Source organism: Lepidochelys olivacea (assembly GCF_965140295.1).
Source record: "Lepidochelys olivacea isolate rLepOli2 genome assembly, chromosome: 7".
NCBI lineage: Eukaryota > Metazoa > Chordata > Testudines > Cheloniidae > Lepidochelys > Lepidochelys olivacea.
Window position 1 is genome coordinate 94,625,365 of NC_140417.1, and position 22,090 is coordinate 94,647,454.

At 38.5% G+C, this 22,090-nt stretch overlaps 1 protein-coding gene across 4 annotated transcripts in view; it reads left to right on the top strand.

The window, feature by feature from the left end:
- The window catches only part of IDE (insulin degrading enzyme), a 99,476-nt gene that overhangs the window by 40,157 nt on the left and 37,229 nt on the right, over window positions 1-22,090 (top strand). For 3 of the 4 annotated variants that reach the window (XM_084634118.1, XM_084634119.1, XM_084634120.1), the window contains exons 11-15: window positions 2,713-2,816; window positions 8,187-8,289; window positions 9,716-9,838; window positions 12,896-12,978; window positions 20,069-20,213. In XM_084634118.1, coding sequence (XP_084490244.1) covers window positions 2,713-2,816; window positions 8,187-8,289; window positions 9,716-9,838; window positions 12,896-12,978; window positions 20,069-20,213 — 558 coding nt within the window. Of the gene's footprint in view, window positions 1-2,712; window positions 2,817-8,186; window positions 8,290-9,715; window positions 9,839-12,895; window positions 12,979-20,068; window positions 20,214-20,778; window positions 20,924-22,090 lie in introns of all 4 variants that reach the window. The other variant, XM_084634121.1, reaches the window with a different exon arrangement.

Below are 22,090 nucleotides of genomic sequence, written 5' to 3' on the forward strand. Positions count from 1 at the left end.
GTTTAGTAATTTTTATGGTATAGTGTAGCATAGTATACTTAGTATTTTTACCCCATTTCTTCCCCACCTGGGGAATTCAACCTCCCCACCCACATACAAAAAAAAGTCTGGGGTTATGCCCAGAGTCCAAAAAACATGTTTTTCTGCCCTCACTCTTTCCTGTTTGTTGCTCACAGGAAAAAAAAAAAAAATCAACGTTGCCTCTGCTGCTTAGGCAAGGTTCACATCTCTGCCAGGTGCTGCATCTGCCACTCTTTTCCCTCCCCTTTCACTTCCTGCCCCCCCAGTTGAACTTGGGGGTTGGGAACAGAGACTTAGAAAATATCTGATGGAGAAGGCAATGTAGGTGGTATTCTTAGCATCCCTGAGCTGGGACCCAGAGTAGTGGGTGGGCCTGGGTCCTTCCTTCCGGAGGGGGCGAGGGCCCATTCCACCAGAGGGCAAGCAATTTCAGCTGCATCCCTGAAGGACACACCCCTACTAGATGTAGGATGTCATTATCCCTACTAGATGTTTGTAAAGTGGGTACTTAGAGCTCTTTATGTTCCTTCACAAGACATACTCTAGTTACTCTTGAGGGCATTCTGTGCCAAAAAAATAAAAATTATGCGCCTAAAAATTATGTGCATAATATTGTAAAATTCTGCAAGTTTTGTCAATAAATAAATGCAGAGGCTCCAGCATGGCAGTGCACAAAGGTGGGAGATCACCCTGCAGCCTCCCCGCCCCACATCCCAGGGACATGGGTGGGTGCAGCCTTACCACTGAGTCCCTGACATAGCACAAGGCCTGGGCCTGCCCCAGAAACACCCTGGGGCCTTGTACCCTGTGACCTCTGTGCCAGGCGCACTAGGTTTGAGGCAGGCAGGCTCAACCAGGCAGGGTCCATGTGTGGAGGGGCTCATTGTGGGGAGATCCAGGTGTGGGGTGAGAGGATTCTGTGTGGGACAATCTGTGTGCAGGCAGCTCAGTGAGGGGTCTAAGTGTGGGGGGGATCTGGATGCACAGAGGCTCATTTGGGGGGTGGGAGCTCCAGGTGCAGGGGCAATGGGACCCTGCAGGGGCTTCCAGGGGAAAGTGGTTGGGGATATGATAGGTCCAGATGGGGGAGCAGCTCCCTGTACAGTGACCCCTCCTTCCACAGCTGAGGAGTGATGAGGGCAGGAAGCAGGGGATGATGCTAAGCTTCGTGTAGCTGGAGGAGGTTTCTGGGGGTTGGTCTGACACAGCCCCTGCCATTCCTTGCAGGGGAAGAGGAAGAGGAAGTCCCATCCTCCTGCCTCCAGCCCAGTTGGGATTAGCAGCTGATCCCGGCTCGGAGTAGGAGCCCACTGTCTTGGGTGTCCCCAGCCCTGCGGTGATTTACCTCTCAGCTGGCTGCTCCGGGTGCCTGAAACCAATGTACCTGTGCAGCTAGGGAGTGGTATGTGACTGCTTTTGCTATGCTGAGCCAGATTCAATTTGCAGCATATCTCAAAAAATCAATATATGATTTTTCCAGATAAAAAAATCAATATATGATTTTTCCAGATAAGCAGTCTTTTGCTCTCACACACCAATATACATATAATCCCCCAAACATACAGTCAATCAAGCTAGTTGTCCTGCAGGATTCAGGAGGAGGACAGAGATTCAAATTATAATTTCAAATGTAGCACGCGGATATTATGGTAATTAGAACTATAAAAATACCTGTATAGATGGAAGAGCAATGTATACTGTGTATCTGAGACTGAAATCTGATGTGCTATTTTATACTTTCACTAGGAAGGTCCAGCTAGACAGACAGCACAGCCATAGCGAAGCTGTCTAGGAGATGCACTGATTTGAGTAGCTCCCCCAGGCAGTTTCCATCATTAGGCAATGATAGAGACCCCAGCAAGAAAGTACAGGTGCCATTGTCACTCCTTTGGCATACACACCAGGGACTGAATGGGGGATCTCAGACCTAAACACGTGTGCTACTACAGCTTAAGCTAAAGAGCTAAGTCTCTGTATGTGGGGAGAGTAGCAACTCCTATGCTCTGTGAATAGGCGCAGATGCAGACCAGTAACACATGCTTACGAGTGGGTCACGCTGTTACCTGGTGGAATCCTTGCAATAGCTTGCTTGCATTCCTCAGTTTGAATCCTAACTCCACCATCGCTGCCTGCAGAGGTTGCAATTTCTACGTCCCTTTGTGCCCATTGAACACCCAGTCCAAAAATATACTTTTCTATAAATCCAGCTTACATGGTAGTATCTTAAGGAAAATGATCATATAACTTGGAGTTCTAAAGAAATATTTGAAAACCCCAAATTACTGAAACAATATATATTGTGTTCTTAGATACTGGAAACGTTCTTTCCTTTGAAAAATTGGCTAAATTACGGTTATAAGGATCATTTTAGAGTTCTGAAACTTGAATTCTTGAGAGTCTGTGTACACTTACTATTTCCTGCTTTTAACGTTAAAAATATCCTCCAGGGGTCACTATTTTACATATTATTTTTACTTAATTTTATATTAATAACTACTGGAGTTAGGGTGGATGGCTTTTTAGATGACCATATAATAATGTATTCAGAACCTAATATAAAAGCTCTCTGTTTTTCATAATAATTACTATTAAATGCTATCTTTTTAGCTTAATGCAATAAGGCTTTGTTTTATTTAAAATGTTTTCTAGTCAAAAATGTTTTATTTTTATTTTATTATTATGTATTTTTAGTATTATCCTATAGAAGAAGTGCTTGCTGCTGAATATTTACTTGAAGAATTTAGGCCTGATTTAATAGAGATGGTGCTGGATAAATTGAGGCCAGAAAATGTCCGGTAAGCTCTTTGTAATAACTTTTATATTTTAAACCATATATTCTGTGATGAAAACAAATGAATGTAACTGGAATCAAAAACCTTGTGGTGCCTACTACTTTTAATACAGACAGATGGGGAAATAAAAGTGAACAATGAGACAAAGTATTTGGGTGACTTTATTTGACCCATTTGTGCTAAAAATGGTCACAGGGTGGTAAAGGCACAGCACACAAGAATTCTGGTAAGACAAACTAGTCCTTATTTCTTTTCCCCACTTGGACATGTGCCATGTCACAGTTTATAAAAAAAAAAAAAAAAAAAAAAAAATTAGACCGTTGTCTCATGCCAGGATCACTAATCATGTGGTTACTTTTCCGGCACATGTTAGGGGATTTTGCATTTTTATTTTTAGCATTTGATTAGGGTTACCCATGAGTTGTTTTTGTTTTGCCTCTTAAACTTGCTGGTGAGTCCCTGTCTACATTTCTGTAAATCTAGCATAAATCTGGGTTGATTTGGGTCTGTTGATAGCAGTTGGGCCAAAGGATCATGTCCCATATTAGGACTTGGCTCTTACCCTTGGTTTACAGTGAAGTGTAGAGCTTGCAGAAGTGAGGAGAGGACAGGATTACAAACTTCAGTTAAAATGGTAAAAGGTCCTTTCTTGACTTTGGGTGACTGGATGAAAGTTACAGATCTCATGACACCTTTTGTGAAAGAAAAGTAATGTAACATATCTTGCTAATTTTTAGGATGCACCTGGGACATACTTAAATAATTGCATAACCTTGTATATGTAACTCTTCTGCTGTACTGCTATTTGTTGCTCTCAGCTGTTGCATCTTGTCATTTATTAAAATCATAAGCTCCCTAGACAGGCAAATTTCCTTCTTATTTGTTTATGTAATGCCTAGCAAACATTTGAGTGCTCAAGAAACAATAAATAGTTAATTCTAGTGGTGGGCTTCCCTTTAGCAGATATTATCAACAGTTTTGCACTATTGCTTTTCCCAGTTCTGCTCTTGTGAATGTATGGACTGAATAGCATGAGTTTTTAGCGCTCTCTCTTACTTCCAGAATTTCCCTTTGGCTAGTTACCTTTTCAGGAGCATAAAATAGCTGTTAGGGTTAAGAGGAAAACATGTAGGGTATATGTCTACACTGCAATTTAAACACCTGCAGCAGAACCATGTCAGCTGACTTGGGTTGGCAGGGCATGGGCTGTGAGGCTTCAAAATTGCAGTGTAGATGTTTGGGACCATCCCACTCCTGGGGTCCCAGAGCTTGGGCTGCAGCCCAAGCCCGAACGTCTACACCACAATTTTACAGTCCCGTAGCCTGAGCCCTGTGAGCCTGAGTCTGCTAAAACCAGGACAGTTGTGGGTGTTTAATTGCAGTGTAGATATGTTTTCCTCTTGATCGTAACAGCCATTTTATGCTCCTGAAAAAGGTAACTAGCCAAACTGGACATACCCATAGATGCTCCACTTGTAGCAGGGCAGTGTAAACCAGCCTGACTAGGTCTCTAATGCTTCTTATGATAAATCTCCTAGCCATTGTTTTGCCTTGGAGAACAAAATGTGTTTAGGACCATTGCATTTGCTATGGCAGATCAGATCAGTATTCTGTCTCTGGTACTAGCCTCAAGCTACTGTTTCTGAATAACGTTTGTTTGTTTTTTAAATGCCAGTTGACCAACGGTCTTTGAGGTGGGAAGTAAAAATTTTCTTTCTGACCCCTGCAGTAATTATCGGCATCCCTGAAGCATGAGATTTGATCATTCCTCCTCAGCATGCCGGACTAGAAATATTGGTCTCAAAATTATCTAGCCTCCTGTACAAATCCTGCTTCAGAATTTGAAGCTCTGGTGATATTCTGTGGCAGTGACTATAGATGTTGGGGGTAGGAGAGTATTTCCTTTAATTTAAAATAAATAAATAAATAATGCCTACCATTTACACCCTCAACCCCGATGTGCCTTTATTACAAGGCACAGACTAATTTCACAAGCATTTTTGAATTTTTACTTCTAGAATTAGTGAAACATTGCATCTGAAGTTATGTATAATAGAATCCAAATTTCCCCAAACTGTTTGAGTGGCACCCCTCCATGCCCCACTAAAAATGTGGTCACATCAGTAGTTAGTGGAATAGTGAGATGTAGATAATGCACGTTAAGAACACTAACCTTCCATATATTTAAACTTTTCTTCTTCATTTTATAAAAAATTCCATAAATACTTTGCAAGAAACATACTCATTATTATTAAAGTTTGATACTGGTAATGTCCAAATGCCTCCTATGGGATCAGGACCCAATTGTGTGGTACAATCACATAAGAGACTCTCCCAGCTTCAAGAGCTCCTCATAATCTAATAGAACATCCACAGCACATGTGTTTAGTGTGTATTTTAACCATCTGCACAAAGTTTGACGTTTTGTTAATTATTTTGCTATTAAACATCTCTATGAAATGTTGAATTTATGAAGAAGATAATGATATGACCTTTCTGGATATGCAGTAACTGTTATCAGAATTCTTATAAATTTTATGTGCCTTTTAATCTAGTTTGTAATTCCTGTTGCGTTTCTTTGTTGAATATACCATTTTGCAGTAAAAACTGTTATAGAATTCAAGGTTTTGTGTTTTTGTGAAGACTGCTGAAAACATCTTAGTTTGTAATTAGTTACTTGCACTGTTTCTCATCTTTTATTCTAGATTTCCCCTTCTTGGCCATGTCACTTGTAGGCTTCTGATTGACAATGTGTATTGATTAAAAAATATAAAATAAACTGCTACCACAGTAAAGAGGTCCATTGCTAATCAATAAACAGCAATTCATGTGGAAGTCTGCACACAGGGTTCAGCATGCAGGAATAGGACTTAAATCTGTTCTATATTAACTAGGTCATACATAAAATTTCTATATCAAAAGTCTTTGTGCAGTTACTACTTTAATTATTTGGTCTCTGATGTAGGTGTTGAGAAAAATTCAGTAGTCATATTGCAGATTTTGTATAGGATGCTTGCTCATCCAGCTTGGTCTACAACTCCTGCCTATGAAACTCGAACACCTTAATGGGACTAAATCGGGGGGCCCAGATAATCTTCATCCAAGAATATTAAAGGAATTGGCACATGAAATTGCAAGCTCATTAGCAAGAATTTTTAATGAATCTGTAAACTCAGGGGTTGTACCGGATGATTGGAGAATTGCTAACATAGTTCCTATTTTTAAGAAAAGAAAAAAAAGTAATCCGGGTAACTACAGGCCTGTTAGTTTGACATCTGTAGTATGCAAGGTCTTGGAAAAAATTTTGAAGGAGAAAGTAGAGATTGAGGTCAATGGTAAATGGGACAAAATACAACATGGTTTTACAAAGGTACATCATGCCAAACCAACCTGATCTCCTTCTTTGAGAAAGTAACAGATTTTTTAGACAAAGGAAATGCAGTGGATCTAATTTACCTTGATTTCAGTAAGGTGTTTGATACCGTGCCACATGGGGAATTATTAGTTAAATTGGAAAAGATGGGGATCAATATGAAAATTGAAAGGTGGATAAGGAATTGGTTAACAGGGAGACTACAGCAGGTCCTACTGAAAGGTGAACTGTCAGGCTTGAGGGAGGTTACCAGTGGAGTTCCTCAAGGATCAGTTTTGGGACCAATCTTATTTAATCTTTTTATTACTGACTTCGGCACAGAAAATGGGAGTGTGCTAATAAAGTTTGCGGATGATACAAAGCTGGGAGGTATTGTCAATTTAGAGAGAGACCGGGATATCATACAGGAAGATTGGGATGACCTTGTAAACTGGATTAATAGTAATAGGATGAAATTTAATAGTGAGAAGTGTAAGGTTATGCATTTAGGGATTAATAACAAAAATTTTAGTTATAAGCTGGGGACACATCAATTAGAAGTAACGGAGGAGGAGAAGGACCTTGGAGTATTGGTTGATCATAGGATGACTATGAGCCGCCAATGGGATCTGGCCATGAAAAAAGCTAATGCGGTCTTGGGATGCATCAGGAGAGATATTTCCAGTAGAGATAAGGAGGTTTTAGTACCGTTATTCAAGGCACTGGTGAGACCTCATCTGGAATATTGTGTGCAGTTCTGGTCTCCCATGTTTAAGAAGGATGAATTCAAACGGGAACAGGTACAGAGAAGGGCTACTAGGATGATCCGAGGAATGGAAAACCTGTCTTATGAAAGGAGACTCAAGGAGCTTGGCTTTTTTAACCTAACCAAAAGAACGTTGAGGGGAGATATGATTGCTATCTATAAATATATCAGAGAGATAAATAGCGGAGAGGGAGAGGAATTATTTAAGCTCAGTACCAATGTGGACAAAAGAACAAATGGATATAAACTGGTCATTGGGAAGTTTAGACTTGAAATTAGATGAAGGTTTCTAACAATCAGAGTGAAGTTTTGGAATAGCCTTCCAAGAGAAGCAGTGGGGGCAAAAGACCTATCTGGCTTTAAGATTAGACTCGATAAGTTTATGGAGGAGATGATATGATGGGATAATATGATTTTGGCAATTAATTGATCTTTAAATATTCATGGTAAATAGGCCCAATGGCCTGTGATGGGATGTTAGATGGGGTGGAATCTGAGTTACTACAGAAAATTCTTTCCTGGGTATCTGGCTGGTGAATCTTGCTCATATACTCAAGGTTCAGCTGATGGCCATATTTGGGGTCAGGAAGGAATTTTCCTCCAGGGCAGATTGGAAGAGGCCCTGGAGGTTTTTCACCTTCCTCTGTAGCATGGGGCACGGGTCACTTGCTGGAGGATTCTCTGCTCCTTGAAGTCTTTAAACCACAATTTGAGGACTTCAATAGCTCAGACATAGGTGAGAAGTTTTTCACAGGAGTGGGTGGGTGAGATTCTGTGGCCTGCATTGTGCAGGAGGTCGGACTAGATGATCATAATGGTCCCTTCTGACCTTAAAACAATGATTCATAGATATTAAAACTGCTCAATACAAATCGTAAATCAAGGATGGAGAATCCAAGAAATCAGAAATTGCATGCAAGTTTGCACACAACCCCAACCTGTAGAGCATCATTTACTGTGAAGAACAAAATTATTGTGGCTGAACAAGTACAAATCGAAAGTTATGATTAAGGGCTTATGATTGTGTGTTAAATTTGGATACTGCATACTGTTGGCCTAAATATTCCTGCAGTTACATTTGGAGATGGTATTCTTCAGTTACAGGCACTATGCATCTTAAACAGCTTCTAAATTCCATGCTGGAGATGGCTGCATTTTAGTGGTGAATGAAATGATCTCTCATGTTACTTTGTATATTTGTTGGTAAAGTACTTTGGTACCTAAGTGTGTTTGATTTTTGTCTGTGTGTTTTTAGGGTTGCAATAGTTTCTAAATCTTTTGAAGGAAAAACTGATCGAACGGAAGAATGGTATGGAACACATTACAAGCAAGAAGCAATTTCTGATGAAGTCATCAAGGCATGTTAAAAACAATTACTAGATTTCCATTTCTGAAATAAAATTTTTGCATGTAGATGTAATTTCCCTATTTGTGGAAAGGAGAATTTGCACTTACAACTGCCATTAGCAATGATATTTCAGTCTGTTCTGCAGCAGTGGAGATTAGACCCTCATTTAAAAGTGTTTCAAGACTTTTCATTGCATGCTACAAAATAGTACGGTGAGGTACTTTAAGATAGCTATACGTCAAATCAATGGGTCTTCGCAGATTTTCTTAGTAAGACCTCCATAATATGCAATACTTACGTAAAAAATAAGTTACAAAAAACTTGTGGCTTATTCATCTGATTCTGGATCCTTGAAGTCAATGGTAAAACTCCTACTGACTTTTGACTGGCTCTCTGTATGAATTTTTGTCTGAAATCCTAGCCCTATTGAAGACCATAGTAGTTTTGCAATTGACTTCAATAGGACCTGGATTTTTCACCCCTTATTTTTAACAACCTGGGTGATTTTAATTGTTTTCAATGCCAAAAACTATTGATCAACAACATTTTGTTTGCAAAGATAGTTTTAGTTAGACGAGAGAAGGATTTCTGAACTGGCTATAAACTCATTTTCTTTCTTCTGTAAAAACAGATGATCCAACATAAAATGACAATTTTGTTTTTCCACAAAGGAGTGAATTTTTAAAATTATATAATCACATTTAAGCCAAAAGTAACTTTTTTATGAACTATACTTGTCCTGAAAGAGGAGTTTATAATGGAAATACCAACACAGCTTTAACTATGGTTCTAAGGCTGATTCAAAATATGCTTGTTTTTTCAAGTTTATAGAATGAATATATCATGCAAAATTTAGTGGACTTCTGTAAACGAAAACCTCAGGAAAAAGGAGGGAAGTGGGAAACATCCCTCCTCAGATAAAATTATCTACTCACTTAAAAATGAGTTGGCCTTGCAGTATGCCTGAAAGGCATACTCAGGCTCTGTCAGACCACACATCCTAATCTGCTCTTAACAGAAATAGTAGAGAAACTCCTCACCATATTCAACATATTTAATTGAACAAGTAGAACCCAAACTGGAAGAATTTCTGTATATACATTTAATGTGGTACTTTTATTGAGCCAAAAACAAGAGGATGCACAGGGCTGAAATGGTGGAATGGAAAAAGATTCCCCACCCCCATATACCTTTTCTAATTATCTTTTACTTTCCCATTTCCCTCGGTCAGATATATCTTACCTATTTGCTGGCCTTCTCCCACCTCCTTCCCCAGTTCAGACATTTTTCTGCTGATCTGTCATCTCCCATCTCTCACTAGTGCATATGTATAGGATACTAGCAAAATTAAGTTTTCTGTTAGAGCTACAGGATTTAAGTATATATCCATCTGCTAGTGAGAAATTTAACTAATAACCATACTGTTATTTATCCAGAAATGGCAAAATGCTGACCTAAATGGGAAGTTCAAGCTTCCAATGAAGAATGAGTTTATTCCTACTAACTTTGAAATTTTGCCACTAGAAAAGGATGCACCACAGTACCCTGCTCTTATCAAGGTAAGGATATGTATTACTTACATCAAATGGAAGTTCTGTCAGCCAGCTAGCTTGCTGGAAGGTTAACCATTGTACCCTGATAAAAGCTTTAAAATAATATAGATTAACCTGTCATATATAGTTTATTCATAAGTACAAAAGTTTGTAAACTGCTTTCTTTAAAACCTCTTAACCGGCAACAAAAAAGCACTAAAATCAGTCAATTTGAGCTGAACTGTGGACTCTGTTTCTTCGGGTTCCCCTGAAAATGGGTCTGCCAATAGCTTGAACCCTTTCTTGGTCCTTTTGAAAGTGTGTGAACCACTGATAGAAATAATATTGAAACTTCTTGATCAGAAGAGTGACTGCCACACAGATTTGATTTTTTTTTTTTTTTTTTTTTTTGAGCATGTGTTGGTAAGTCAGAAAGTCGGAAAGGTCATTCTGTTGAAGCTGTGCATGAAAAGAGCCTGCGATTGCAAGCAAAGACACCTGTCTGCTCCCTAACTTTCTGGTAGTAGCAAGCAAGGACCCACCCCCCTCGCACTTTCAGCAAAGTTCAACGTTTCTGAATACCAGAAAATAATTTCTCAGCTATTGGATCCAAGAAATAGTTTTAATCTTTCAAGAGTGATGAGCTTTGCTTAGTTGGATGTAGGATGAACCTTCTGCAACTCCGTCCTGTTGTTGCTGGATCACAGTATGAACGTAGCTTATCTAGCACACCTGGGAGTTCTCTATGGCAGTGGTTCTCACCAGGGATACATGTGCCTCTGGGGGTAAGTATAGGTCTTCCAGGGGGTACATCAACTCATCTAGATAGTTGCCTAGTTTTACAACAGGCTATATAAAAAGCACTAGTGAAGTCAGTAGAAACTAAAACTTCATACAGACAATGACTTGTTTATACTTCTCTATATACTATTATATGGTAAGTATCACAATGAAATATAAGTAAAATATTTATATTCCAATCAATTTATTTTATATGGTAAAAATGAGAAAGTGAGCAATTTTTCAGTAACTGTGTGCTGTGAGACTTCTGTATTTTTATATCTGATTTTTGTAAGCAAGTAATTTAAGTGAGCTGTAACTTGGGGGTACGCAAGACAAATCAGACTCCTGAAAGGGGTACAGTAGTCTGGAAAGGTTGAGAGCCACTGCTCCAAGGTCTTCTCACCCTTGCTTTTCCAGAGATATTGAAAGCATGTACACTGGCAGGACACCAAATCTAATAGATCTCTTCAGTCTCTAATTTCTCTGACATGCAACCACAGTGGATAATACAGGAAAATAATATTTGTGCATCAATGAGCAGCAGTAAAATATTGTAATCTACATTGATGTCTTTTGAATTTAAAGTTAACATAGGCTTCCAATCAGGAAAGCATATCTATTCAGAACAGCACTTAAACATGTGCTTAAGTTCCAGCTCATTGGGATGTAAGCACATGCGTACATGCTGTCATGAACAGGGATGACTTAAGTCTGAGCTTAAGTGTTTTCCTGAATTGGAGTCGGAGTTGAATAGGGACGTATATCAGGTTCAGTAAACAACACTATATTCTGTTTCAGAAGGCTGTCTTCACAAGAACAAAGGCTAGACACTTTTTTTTAATTAAAGCTTAAATTCTACAAAAACTTGAGAAGCCAGCAGCATATCAAAAGGAACTATTTGGTATGAGCTGTGGTTAGTGCATCACAGCTTTTGAAACTTGATGTGCTTTTTAAGTCTTTGCTTTATTTTTTAAAGCAAAGAAAATCTTGTAAAGCTTCTTGAACTGACACAATGGACACAGTGACTGCCATTTTACTATTCTGTTCCTGCCAGCAGAGAATTTGTGAATTTTGTATAGTAGCAGTAATATTACTAAAATGAGAATTTCTGTTACCATAGAAATAAGTTACACTGCAATGCTGAATTTTTTCATGTAAGTGGGGGGTTGTGTATGGGGAGATGGGGAGTGAAGAACAAGAGTTGCTTTTTACATATAAAAACTATGTGAAAAGTAAATGTACTTTATGTATTAAATTGTATGCACATATAGCATTTGTGGTAGCGGCAAAGATGATTTTCTATGTTTATAAATTAAAGAGCCATGCAATAAAATATATTTGTGTATCTTTGATGGCCCCACTTGCACTCTGCTCACTAGTCCATCTCGTTCTTGGACAACTGGCATTCCAAACCTATGAGCAGCGACAAACAGATGTTTAAAAAATGCCCTAAAAAAATCAGCTTGTCATAACGTTACCTCTTTCACTGTATATAGAAATTTAAAAAAAAAAAGGTGGGGAGAGAAATGATAGCTAGGGTTAAAATATGAAGATTGTCTGTTTTGTGTCATTTTGTTTGCCGTTCTTTTGGATTTTTTTTTTCCTCCACTGAGAATTTTAAAATAAAACTTTAGAGGACTGTCTTTGTTTAATCACTGTATTTTCCTATTTATAAATGGATGGATATTTTTGTTTTCAGGATTGTTATAACACAGTGTAATATACATTCATAAATTTTATTTAAAGACTGTTGATTAAGAAATAATATACTGAGCCTGAAGTATGGGGGTGAGATTGTCTGCAGCCCCCGTGCTGAGGGTGGAGGGAACGGGACAGCTATGGTGACTTTGTCGTCTTTGTGTCCTCCTGATCCTCAGCTGCTCTCTGGAGTGAGTTACAGCAGCCTCCCTAGGCTGACCTATTAGCCACATACTACCCATAATCTCCACAGTTTTGCATGATTCAGCCCTGCCCTGGCACATCCCTATCCTAGAGCTTGCAGTTTCTCATATGGCAGCTTTCTGGCTGTCTTCCACAGTTCCTGCACCAGGGGAATTCTCCCCGAGCTGGGCATGGATTTTTTAGGGCTCCTTTACACCACTCTGGCCCTTTTATCTGGTGTAAACAAGCCACAGCGAGGTGAGAATCTCACTCCAAAGGTGGATGGTTGTGTACACCAGTCATGTATATGTGTATTTAAGGAAAAAATGTAAACTAAGTGTAGAAGTGATAAAATGCAGTTTGTAAAACAGCATAATATAAAATCTTATGTTAAAAACTTGTTTTTTTTTCTTGACACAGGACACTGCTATGAGCAAACTATGGTTCAAGCAAGATGATAAATTCTTCTTGCCAAAAGCTTGTCTCAACTTTGAGTTTTTCAGGTATGCAGTATATTAAGTATATCACACTAATTGAACTCCCAAAAGTTTCTTACCGTTTATAGGAAATCTGCATTTAAGTTGCAAAAACTCTTCAAAATGATCTAGGTTACTGGTTTATTCTGATTTGGTAATATTAGACAATAAAACACATCAGGAAATTTCATATTATGCAATAATTGAAGAAAGAAGCAGTTGGGTGTGTTCAGATAAATATTTATGAGAAGCTGGTAATAACATTAAATATTTAATCCAGTCTCAAAACAACATATCTTAATCCCTTATTTACTATATCTGAAACACATCTGACAACAGCTACTACTTATTCAATTTGCTGTTTCAAAGATGTTATATTTTAAATTATGAAGGTAATGCTTTACATATTAAATATGCTGATGTGGTTTTATACACTTTTTTATATAACCACAAATCAGAGGTGTTTTTTTTAGTTTCTGTAATGCATATATAGGTAAGATTTAAATATTATTCAAAGTTTTATTTTTATGACTGTTATCAAGTCACTTTTTGAGTTTGGGGGAAACATCTTTGATATCCACAGGTATGGGGATCTCAGATGAAGATACATGACATCACATTGGCAGTATAAACAGTAAAGTTAAATCAGGTCTTGTATTTTCTTCATGGGGAATTGTACCATTTAAAAAAATTGGCCAAGGCAAGATATTTACTTCCAGTTGGAATTCTCTGATAATAGTTCTGGGAATGAGGAAACCTGTCTATCTTCTTAGTGCTGTGGATCTTTCTTTTGGAACAGTCATTTTCAGCTCTTGGTTTTGAAGCGGTATTGACTGTTGAATGTCATGTGACATTGATTCCCATGCTGGGGCCAGAGAGCGTCTAAATTATTTCACAAAAAGAAAAGGAGTACGTGTGGCACGTTCGAGACTAACAAATATATTTTGTTAGTCTCTAAGGTGCCACACGTACTCCTTTCCTTTTTCTGGATACAGACTGACACGGCTGCTACTCTGAAACCTAAATTATTTCAGAACCTTTCTTTGTTTTTCTTGGTGGATCAAAGATTAGAGTATGAGATGTTATGGTCGCTCATGGGTGCACTGAATGTTTGTCTTGAATCTCCATTAGGAGTGTGGTGTAGGCAGACCTTTTGGAGGTTCTTCAGTATCCTAACAAACATCCAGCATAAAAAAATTGCCATCCATATAATATAATGAAATCAATGGATCATCACATAGAGCAATTCTAAGGAAATAGTCTGTTGCACACACAACAGTGAAAGACAGTAAGAGGTCATGCTCCTGTCATCAGAAAATAGCAAATAATATGTATAGAGGGCCTTGTGATAGTTACCTTCCAAGTTCAGGCATATTGTATAAGCGCATGGGAGTGAAGGTTGAAAAAACTGTAGTACTTGCCTGTAACTCTTACCTTCTGAAGATACTTTGAATGTCAACAGTTATCAACCCACCCTGTCTGAGGAAACTTACTTCCTTTTCTAAATATTTAGGTGCAATAGATTACCAGTCTGTATCATACTTGGCTGTCTGACAAGGTCAGGTTTCACTTACTACAAAGTTCTAAGCCATTAGAATGCTTGCTAGTATGGGGGCCACTAGCCTGGCCAGACACTGCTTTTCTCTCCCCTTCCCTTTTGAAGCTACAGGATAAGCACTGAAAGTAAAAAACAGAGCAAACTAATTCATATGTATGTCTAAGAAAATGGTGGGAGGATAAAATGGTAATCCTCTTATAAAAACAAGAATTAAAGGTAAGTAACTTTCCTCCTCCTCTTTCCCATTTCTACCTGCTGAAATATATTCTCACTGCAATATGCACATCCAAAACGGGGCACTTTGGGATGCACAGAGGCAGTTTTTATCTTCTACAGGTTTATGAAAGGCCGCGAAATAGCTTCCAAATGAACTGAGAGATGCCATTTGCAACCCAGTGTATGGCAAATGAAAAAAGTAATAAAACAGTTCTAATGTAGAGCAAGTGAAGGGATTCACTTGGACATATTCACAACAAACTATGAACCTTTTGCCAGTTGAATTCATAGACTCTCCTGGTATGTTCTTTCTGAACAACTAGAAGTACTTGAAATACTCTATTTAAAATGCTAGAATGATCCACCATCCTCCTTGAGGAGCAGTGATCAGAGGCGAGGAGCCAGAGATGGGATCAAGAGGGTGTCCTGATTTTATATGATCAATTCTGAGGAGACGTGGCTTGGTGAGATTGACAACCATCATCTCCAACAGAAGTGGAAACCAGTTTTGTCTCTGTTAATATTTGACAGTGAACATTTGTGTCTCTTGAGCTTGGCCAGTACTGCTGTCACAAGAAGTAATATGGGACATAATCTTTCTCCATGGGAAGATGAAAGCATCCATGGGTTTTCCGGTCTTTGTTCTTTCTCTTGAGCAGAATACTGACATTTTTGTGATCAGAGGTGTGGTGAAGAGGCTTACCTCAGAAGTCTGCTTTCCTTGCAAAAGATTTGAGCCACCATGACCTGTTCCAGAATGAGTTTACTTTGAATCAGTGCAGTTCAGTGGAACCTATTGAAAAATACAATCTCTCTCATTACATCAGAGGGCTATACCCCAAAAAAGTTGTCTGGAGTATAGCCTTTGATCCTTTAGGATGATTTCTACTGCCTGCAGCTCTGAGCAGCCAGGATCCCTGGAGTCCTTTCTGGCTGAATGATGCTAACAGCACCTGTTGTGTTGATGAAATTAAAACTAAGAAAATGAGGATAGTCAATCATTGCTTCTCATCCCCAAAATTTTCGGCATGGATCAAGGATATGGAACTCTATGAAGCTTCTATGGATGGGAGATTCTGGAAACCCTGGGGCGCAGGCATCATGTGAAATTTGTATTAAAGGCTTCTGGATACAGGCCTTGTCAGATACTCTATAGGCTGTTAAATAGCCTTGGGTGTTGTCTAGACTATGATTCAGGAATTTTGACAATCTGTCATTTTTTAAAAAGAGAAGTAAAATAATGGTTTAATAAGGAAGTTTTCCAACCTTTTGTTTAAGGTGGTTGTAGAGTCCTCCACAGTGGCAGGGAAACCAGGAGGCCTACATTTTAGATTTCTCAAGGTTTAGGCAGATGGCTATTAAAATTCGGTGCTGCTCCCCCCCCCCACCCCATGGGCATAGTCTGCATTCCTATTTTGGAATTTTGTTTATTTGGAAACTTATATTGGCACGCATCACTGAGCAACAGAGTGCTTTACATTTATAAAAATAATAAATTGTAAAATAGCCAAATGCATCACTGGCCTTGAAGCTAAAATGGTAGCAACTGTCTGCTTCATTTTACTGGAGGAAGGGGTTTGAGGAGGAAACTAGGCTGGGACTTTCAAAGAAGCTTAAGGGCATTAAGTGACTACTTCCTGTTGACTTTCAGCAGAAGTTGAGTGTCTGACTCAATTAGGCTTCTTTGAAAATCCCAGTGCTGATCCCCAGTCCTCTTATTAAACTCAGCCCAAAAGCTTTCAAAGGCCTGAACAGATAAGTCTTATACTGGTGGCCTAATGTGTGGTAAAGCTTAGCACTGGCAGACCACTGGAGAGAGCAGGTTCAAAAGGCCTGGGTCCTTCACTGAGAATTCAGTACCATCAATGGAAAGACAGAAGCAGGAAGGGGAGTTCTCTTTGATCTCACAACATTTACACTTTGTATATCATTGCCAGCACCTTGAATTTCATGTATAGAGTACTGGTGTTTGTGTTTAGTGGGCCTTGCCTCACTCTGTTGTGCACTGGCTGAAGTTTCTGGGTATTTTTGTAAGCATAGGCCTTAATAATGTGTTTTTAAAATAATCCAGTCTGCAGGTTATAAAAGTGTGAATCTCTGTGGCTAGGTCAGCATCACAAAGGAACTGTTAAGTTTTCCAGGCTAACCATACATGGAAATAAGGCACTGTTTGCAAAAGTTGTCACTTGAGGAGCAGCAGTGGCTTCAATAGGAACCCCTAGATTGTGAAATGTACTGGCAAAGATTGGACATATACCCCCAAAAGAAGGTGTATACCCCACTTTTGCCATTTCCCAAAGCCACTTCTTTCTGTCTACCAGCATCCTTTCTAATTTATCTGGATTGAGCATAAACCACTTTTCTCCCATCTACTTCCGTCTCTATCAAGTACTAGAAAAGAAACAGTTATACCTTGGTTTGATCCACCCCCACCCCAAATTAAAAAAAAAATGTAGCTCTCTGTGGCATAATGTATCTATGAAAGTACAGGTCAGAATGGCTCACTACTGCCCTTAGCAGTTAACCTGTCTGTTTAATATGTATTGTGACAAAGTTCCTCCTCTGCCTTGGTGGATCATGCGCTTAATGGCAGATTTGCTTGCCTCAGAGATTCCCGTCAGCCCTTAGTTTTGGCCACTTTTGCTAATGGCTCAAATCTACCGTCCATTCAGCTAACCTCATCACTGGCTAGCATGGGGGAAACGGAGAACAATCCCTGCAGTTTCTATGTCCCACCTAGTGGGTCGGGAACAGGCCAGATCCCTTTCCAATTTAGACCTTTCCTTCTGGTGTTTCTCACAGACCAGGTCAACCCCTCCTGTATCCGATCGGGAGTTGGGGCGATGTGGGGAACCCGGGCCCACCTTCTACACCGGGTTCCAGCCCAGGACCACGTGGATAGTAGCTGTCTACAATGTATCAGCTGCGTGACAGCCACAACTCCCTGGGCTACTTCCCCATGGCCTTCCTCCAGCACCTTCTTTATCCTCACTGCAGAATCTTCCTCCTGAAGCCTGATCACCCTTGAACTCTTCAGTCCTCCTGCAGCACGCCTCTCACTCCCTGCTCCTTGCGTACTCCCCTACTAACTGATGGGAGGTTCTTTTTAAACCAGGTGTCCTGATTAGCCTGCCTGCCATAATTGATTCTCAAAAGTTCTTAATTGGCTCCAGGTGTCTTGATTAGCTTACCTGTCTTAATTGGTTCTAGCAGGTTCCTGATTGCTCTAGGGCAGCCCCTGCTGTGGTCACTCAGGGAACAAAAAACTATTCATCCAGTTGGCCACTATATTTGCCTTCGACCAGACTCCTACACTCAACTGGTCTGGGACTGTCACAGTATGTATAAGAGATTGGGGTCCTGCTTAATACACAAGAGAAGAACAACAAATATTCATTGCCACATTTTGGGATCTAAGAGGAGAAACAAACCTTATAAGAAGAGCCTTTCCATCTCTGCCAATAAGGCTCCATAGGCAAGTAAGAAGCCTTGTGGTTAATGCTATTGAATGACTGCTGATAGAGCTTAAAAATCAGCAAGGACACTATCTGTGTCACTGCTAGGAGGAAGTCAACAACCATGCACAAAAATATCGGATTGGTACTAAACTCATGTCTGAAACCAGTCTGGTAAGAGCAGGACGTCATCCGTGAGATCAAGATGTGACTGAGTTGCTCCAGCAACACTTTCTCAACAATCTTGTTTAAAAATGCTAGATTAGAAATTAGCACTAGCTGGTGAGGTTGGTAGCCTCTAAAAAAAGCCTCTTAAGCAATGCCCTTACTATCACCATTTTAAGGATGGCTTACATTCTGTTTTCACAAAGTGAATTAACAGTCCTAGTTCCAAAAGTCCCTGTTGGTCTTCACCAGCCAGATGAATAGCAAGAGTTATAGTTACTATAGATACTGAAAAGAGCCCATAATAACAAGTCTTGGTTCTGGTGTCACACCTGAGAAGAATGCAGTCCTTTTGGGGGGTAACGTATGCTTCTAAATGGTTGGCTGGTATATTACCTTGATTTCAGTATTTTATCCTGGGAGATGCATAAGTGGACATATTCAAATTAATCAGTTGTTGGGATGTTCCTTATATAGATAGAGGGAAATGCAAATAACAGCCCCATCCTACCTTGACTCATTCTAGGCTCATGGTAAGTATTCAGAAAAGGGCCAGCCAAAACAGAGTCTGTAGCGTTGTAGTGGGTTGGCAACTTTCACTGAGTTGGAAATCAGACTCTGAAAGGCCACTCAATTTCTGTAACAGAAAATATCCTTTTAGTTCCTCTTATCATCCCATTCCCTAACTTTAGGGGGTTGGGAGAGAGACAGAGATCCAGGTTTTGCCAAAAAAATTTAGGAACTTTATTTTAAAAAACATTTGCAGTTCATCTTTAAGCTTTGCCACAAATGTTTGTTGGAAATGGGACTTTTCTTCATGTATATGGTGAACACTAATATGTATTTGGTAATCAATACTTTAACAAGGAATTACTGTATTTCATGTACTGCTTATTATGTCTGTGACATTTTTATTATAAATTTATGTACATACACATGCATATAATGCTAGTAAAATAAATACCTGACCAAAGTAGGAATACATTATTACCAGTATTGACTTAGCTTGTGGCACTCTAATAAATACCAATATTTAACAGATCTCAATATTGTTGAAACATGGCTTGAGTCTTTGAGTTGCCTTTCTCTTTTAAGAGATGTATGTAGCTACTGTATAAGGTTAGATAGTACTAACATAACACGAACTTGTACAGTTCTTTTCATTAAAAAGACACCGTTTATCTCATACAGTTACTATACCATGGAATGGGAGATGCTGTAGTTATTTCCTGCTCTGAGTATAGGAAATCCTGCAGTGCCTTGCATACAATGGTTTGATAACTGTTCATGTTTTATAAATAGCAATTATTGTATTTTCTGATAGCATGAAAGCATTAATCTGCTTAACATTTAGAAATTGGATTAATCTTAATTATTTATGTTTAATACTTAAGGTTCATTTAACTTAATTATGCACTTGATGAGCTCTGACTTCAGAAGCAGAGTTAATATTGCATGGCATGATTTACCAGTTTAAAAAGAACATGAATTTAAATTAAAGTCCTGATTTTATATTTATAGTGAGGCAACACTGAAACCATAAGAAAAATCAACTGTTATTTTTGCTTATCTGTGTGTTTTATTTTGAAATAGTAATGCTTCAGAAGGGGACCCAACAGCATAGTATTTAAATATTAAATTTTTTTTTAGCTCAAATTTAAATGGCCAAAAAGAACTGGGAAATAATTAAACTGGATATTTTACTTTCAACGTTTTCTTCCAGCCCATTTGCTTACGTGGATCCCTTGCATTGTAACATGGCCTATTTGTACCTTGAACTACTCAAAGACTCCCTCAACGAGTATGCATATGCAGCAGAACTAGCTGGCTTGAACTATGACCTCCAAAATACCATCTATGGGATGTATGTAAGTACCCAAATCAAGGAAAATCTGAGAGCCTTAAATCTACTTCCACTCATCAAGATTTTTATATTGATTTGATGGAAGCATTCTTATTTAAAAAGTGGCTTTTTTTCCATTGATGGTCTATGGTGTTTTTTTTAACTCCTTTTTAAATCTTGATAGCTAATCATACTTTCTCATAATTTGAATGTTAAGTTGAATCTTGTTCTAAGTCTTCAACAATATTTCCATTTATACTCAGCAAATTTACTCCTTTCTTTTACACCATTCATCAGATTAGCTAGCTGTAAGATTTGCTCCTCTTCCAAAAAAGAAAAAAAAGTCATTCTGTTCCTAATTCTGAGTTTCGATTTAGTTTCATTCTATGTCAGATGTCTATTGTAAGACTTTCTGACAAAGAAAAAAAATCTTCACATTGCTGCTAAATAAGTGGTTCACTTCAACTTTCTTTTCTAAGAGATACTAATAATGAGGCTGCATATACATACTCTTCAGTCATGTTTCTTCATCCATTACTGTGTCATTGCTTGAGGTATCAAAGCATTTCTTTTGTTTTTCTTTTTGTTAGTCGCTACATTTATGCTGATCCTCTCCATTGCAACATGACATACCTGTTAATCAGGTTATTGAAGGATGATTTAAAAGAGTATACATATGCAGCACGCCTCTCAGGTTTGATCTATGGCATTGCATCAGGAATGAATGCAATTCTTGTAAGTAAGAAAAAAACACAGGAAGAAGTGAAGACAGCTTGAGAGTTAAGTTGAGCTTGGGGAAAACATTGACTTCTGCATTTCTAAACAAGATGGTTAATGATTTTTCCTTGCATCTATCTCATGACTGGGAAAAAAAGTTTAATCATCAGTGAATGATTTGGTTAATTAGTGAATGTGTGCACGCTGCAACTGTGTGCGTTCTAATTCACATTTTTTACCTGCTTACACAGTAACCCTGGAAGTGTAATGGTGTGTTTGTATATAAAATGGATTAATTCTGAACTTTCAAAATAAAAAGCATTTTGTGTTGTATGAATATTAACCCTGTAGATTTCCTATATACTTAGTTCCTCTAATTCTTCAGCAGTGAGTTATGAATCCATTTGTGCATGTTTGTATCAGACTAATACATCTTTGTGAATTTCCTTTGGAGTTGATTTTTGTCAACTATTTTAAAATCCAAAACTATGGCAATTTTTGTTTAATAAATATTGATCTTACGATGAATTGTTACTTATTTAGGCTTTCCTAAGATATTTCTAATAAGTTATCAAAACCTAGCTTGCAATTGTGTTAAAGGCCTTTTATTAACAATCTTTATGTAACACACCAACACCATCACATTCCTACAGAACACAGCGCTACTTCAAAGAAGAGCTAAGTGGAGAGAGTGTGCTATATATTGCCTTTGAATTTTCTGTGCTCAAAAGCTTGCAACATCTTTGTCGTAGGGACTTTTTTTAACTCCACAAAATCCTGTTTCCAGTGGTTCCGCGTAATTGGCTGAAAACGTATACATATTTTTATTCTGAAAGCTTGCTGACATTTTCAAGTTCAGTGGTCAGAGTTAATTCTAAACGAAATTATGCTCATTTACTGTCAGATTTTTAGTCTTTTATTAGCAGCTAAATTAGTTCATATTTTGGAAACTTAATTTTAAAATTATGTGAGGATTTCAGCTTCATGCTGTAAAGAGATATTACTCTGAATTGGTATCTGGAACCCTTAGTCTATATATCAATATATTTTTTTACAGTGTAGAAGAAGATCTGTGATAGGTATTCTGCAATTCTGTCGTACATGCTGTACATTAAGATGTCAACACTATAAAAGCATGCCTAAAGAAAGAAGAATGTTCTACTAAAACTCTAGTGTTACATATGA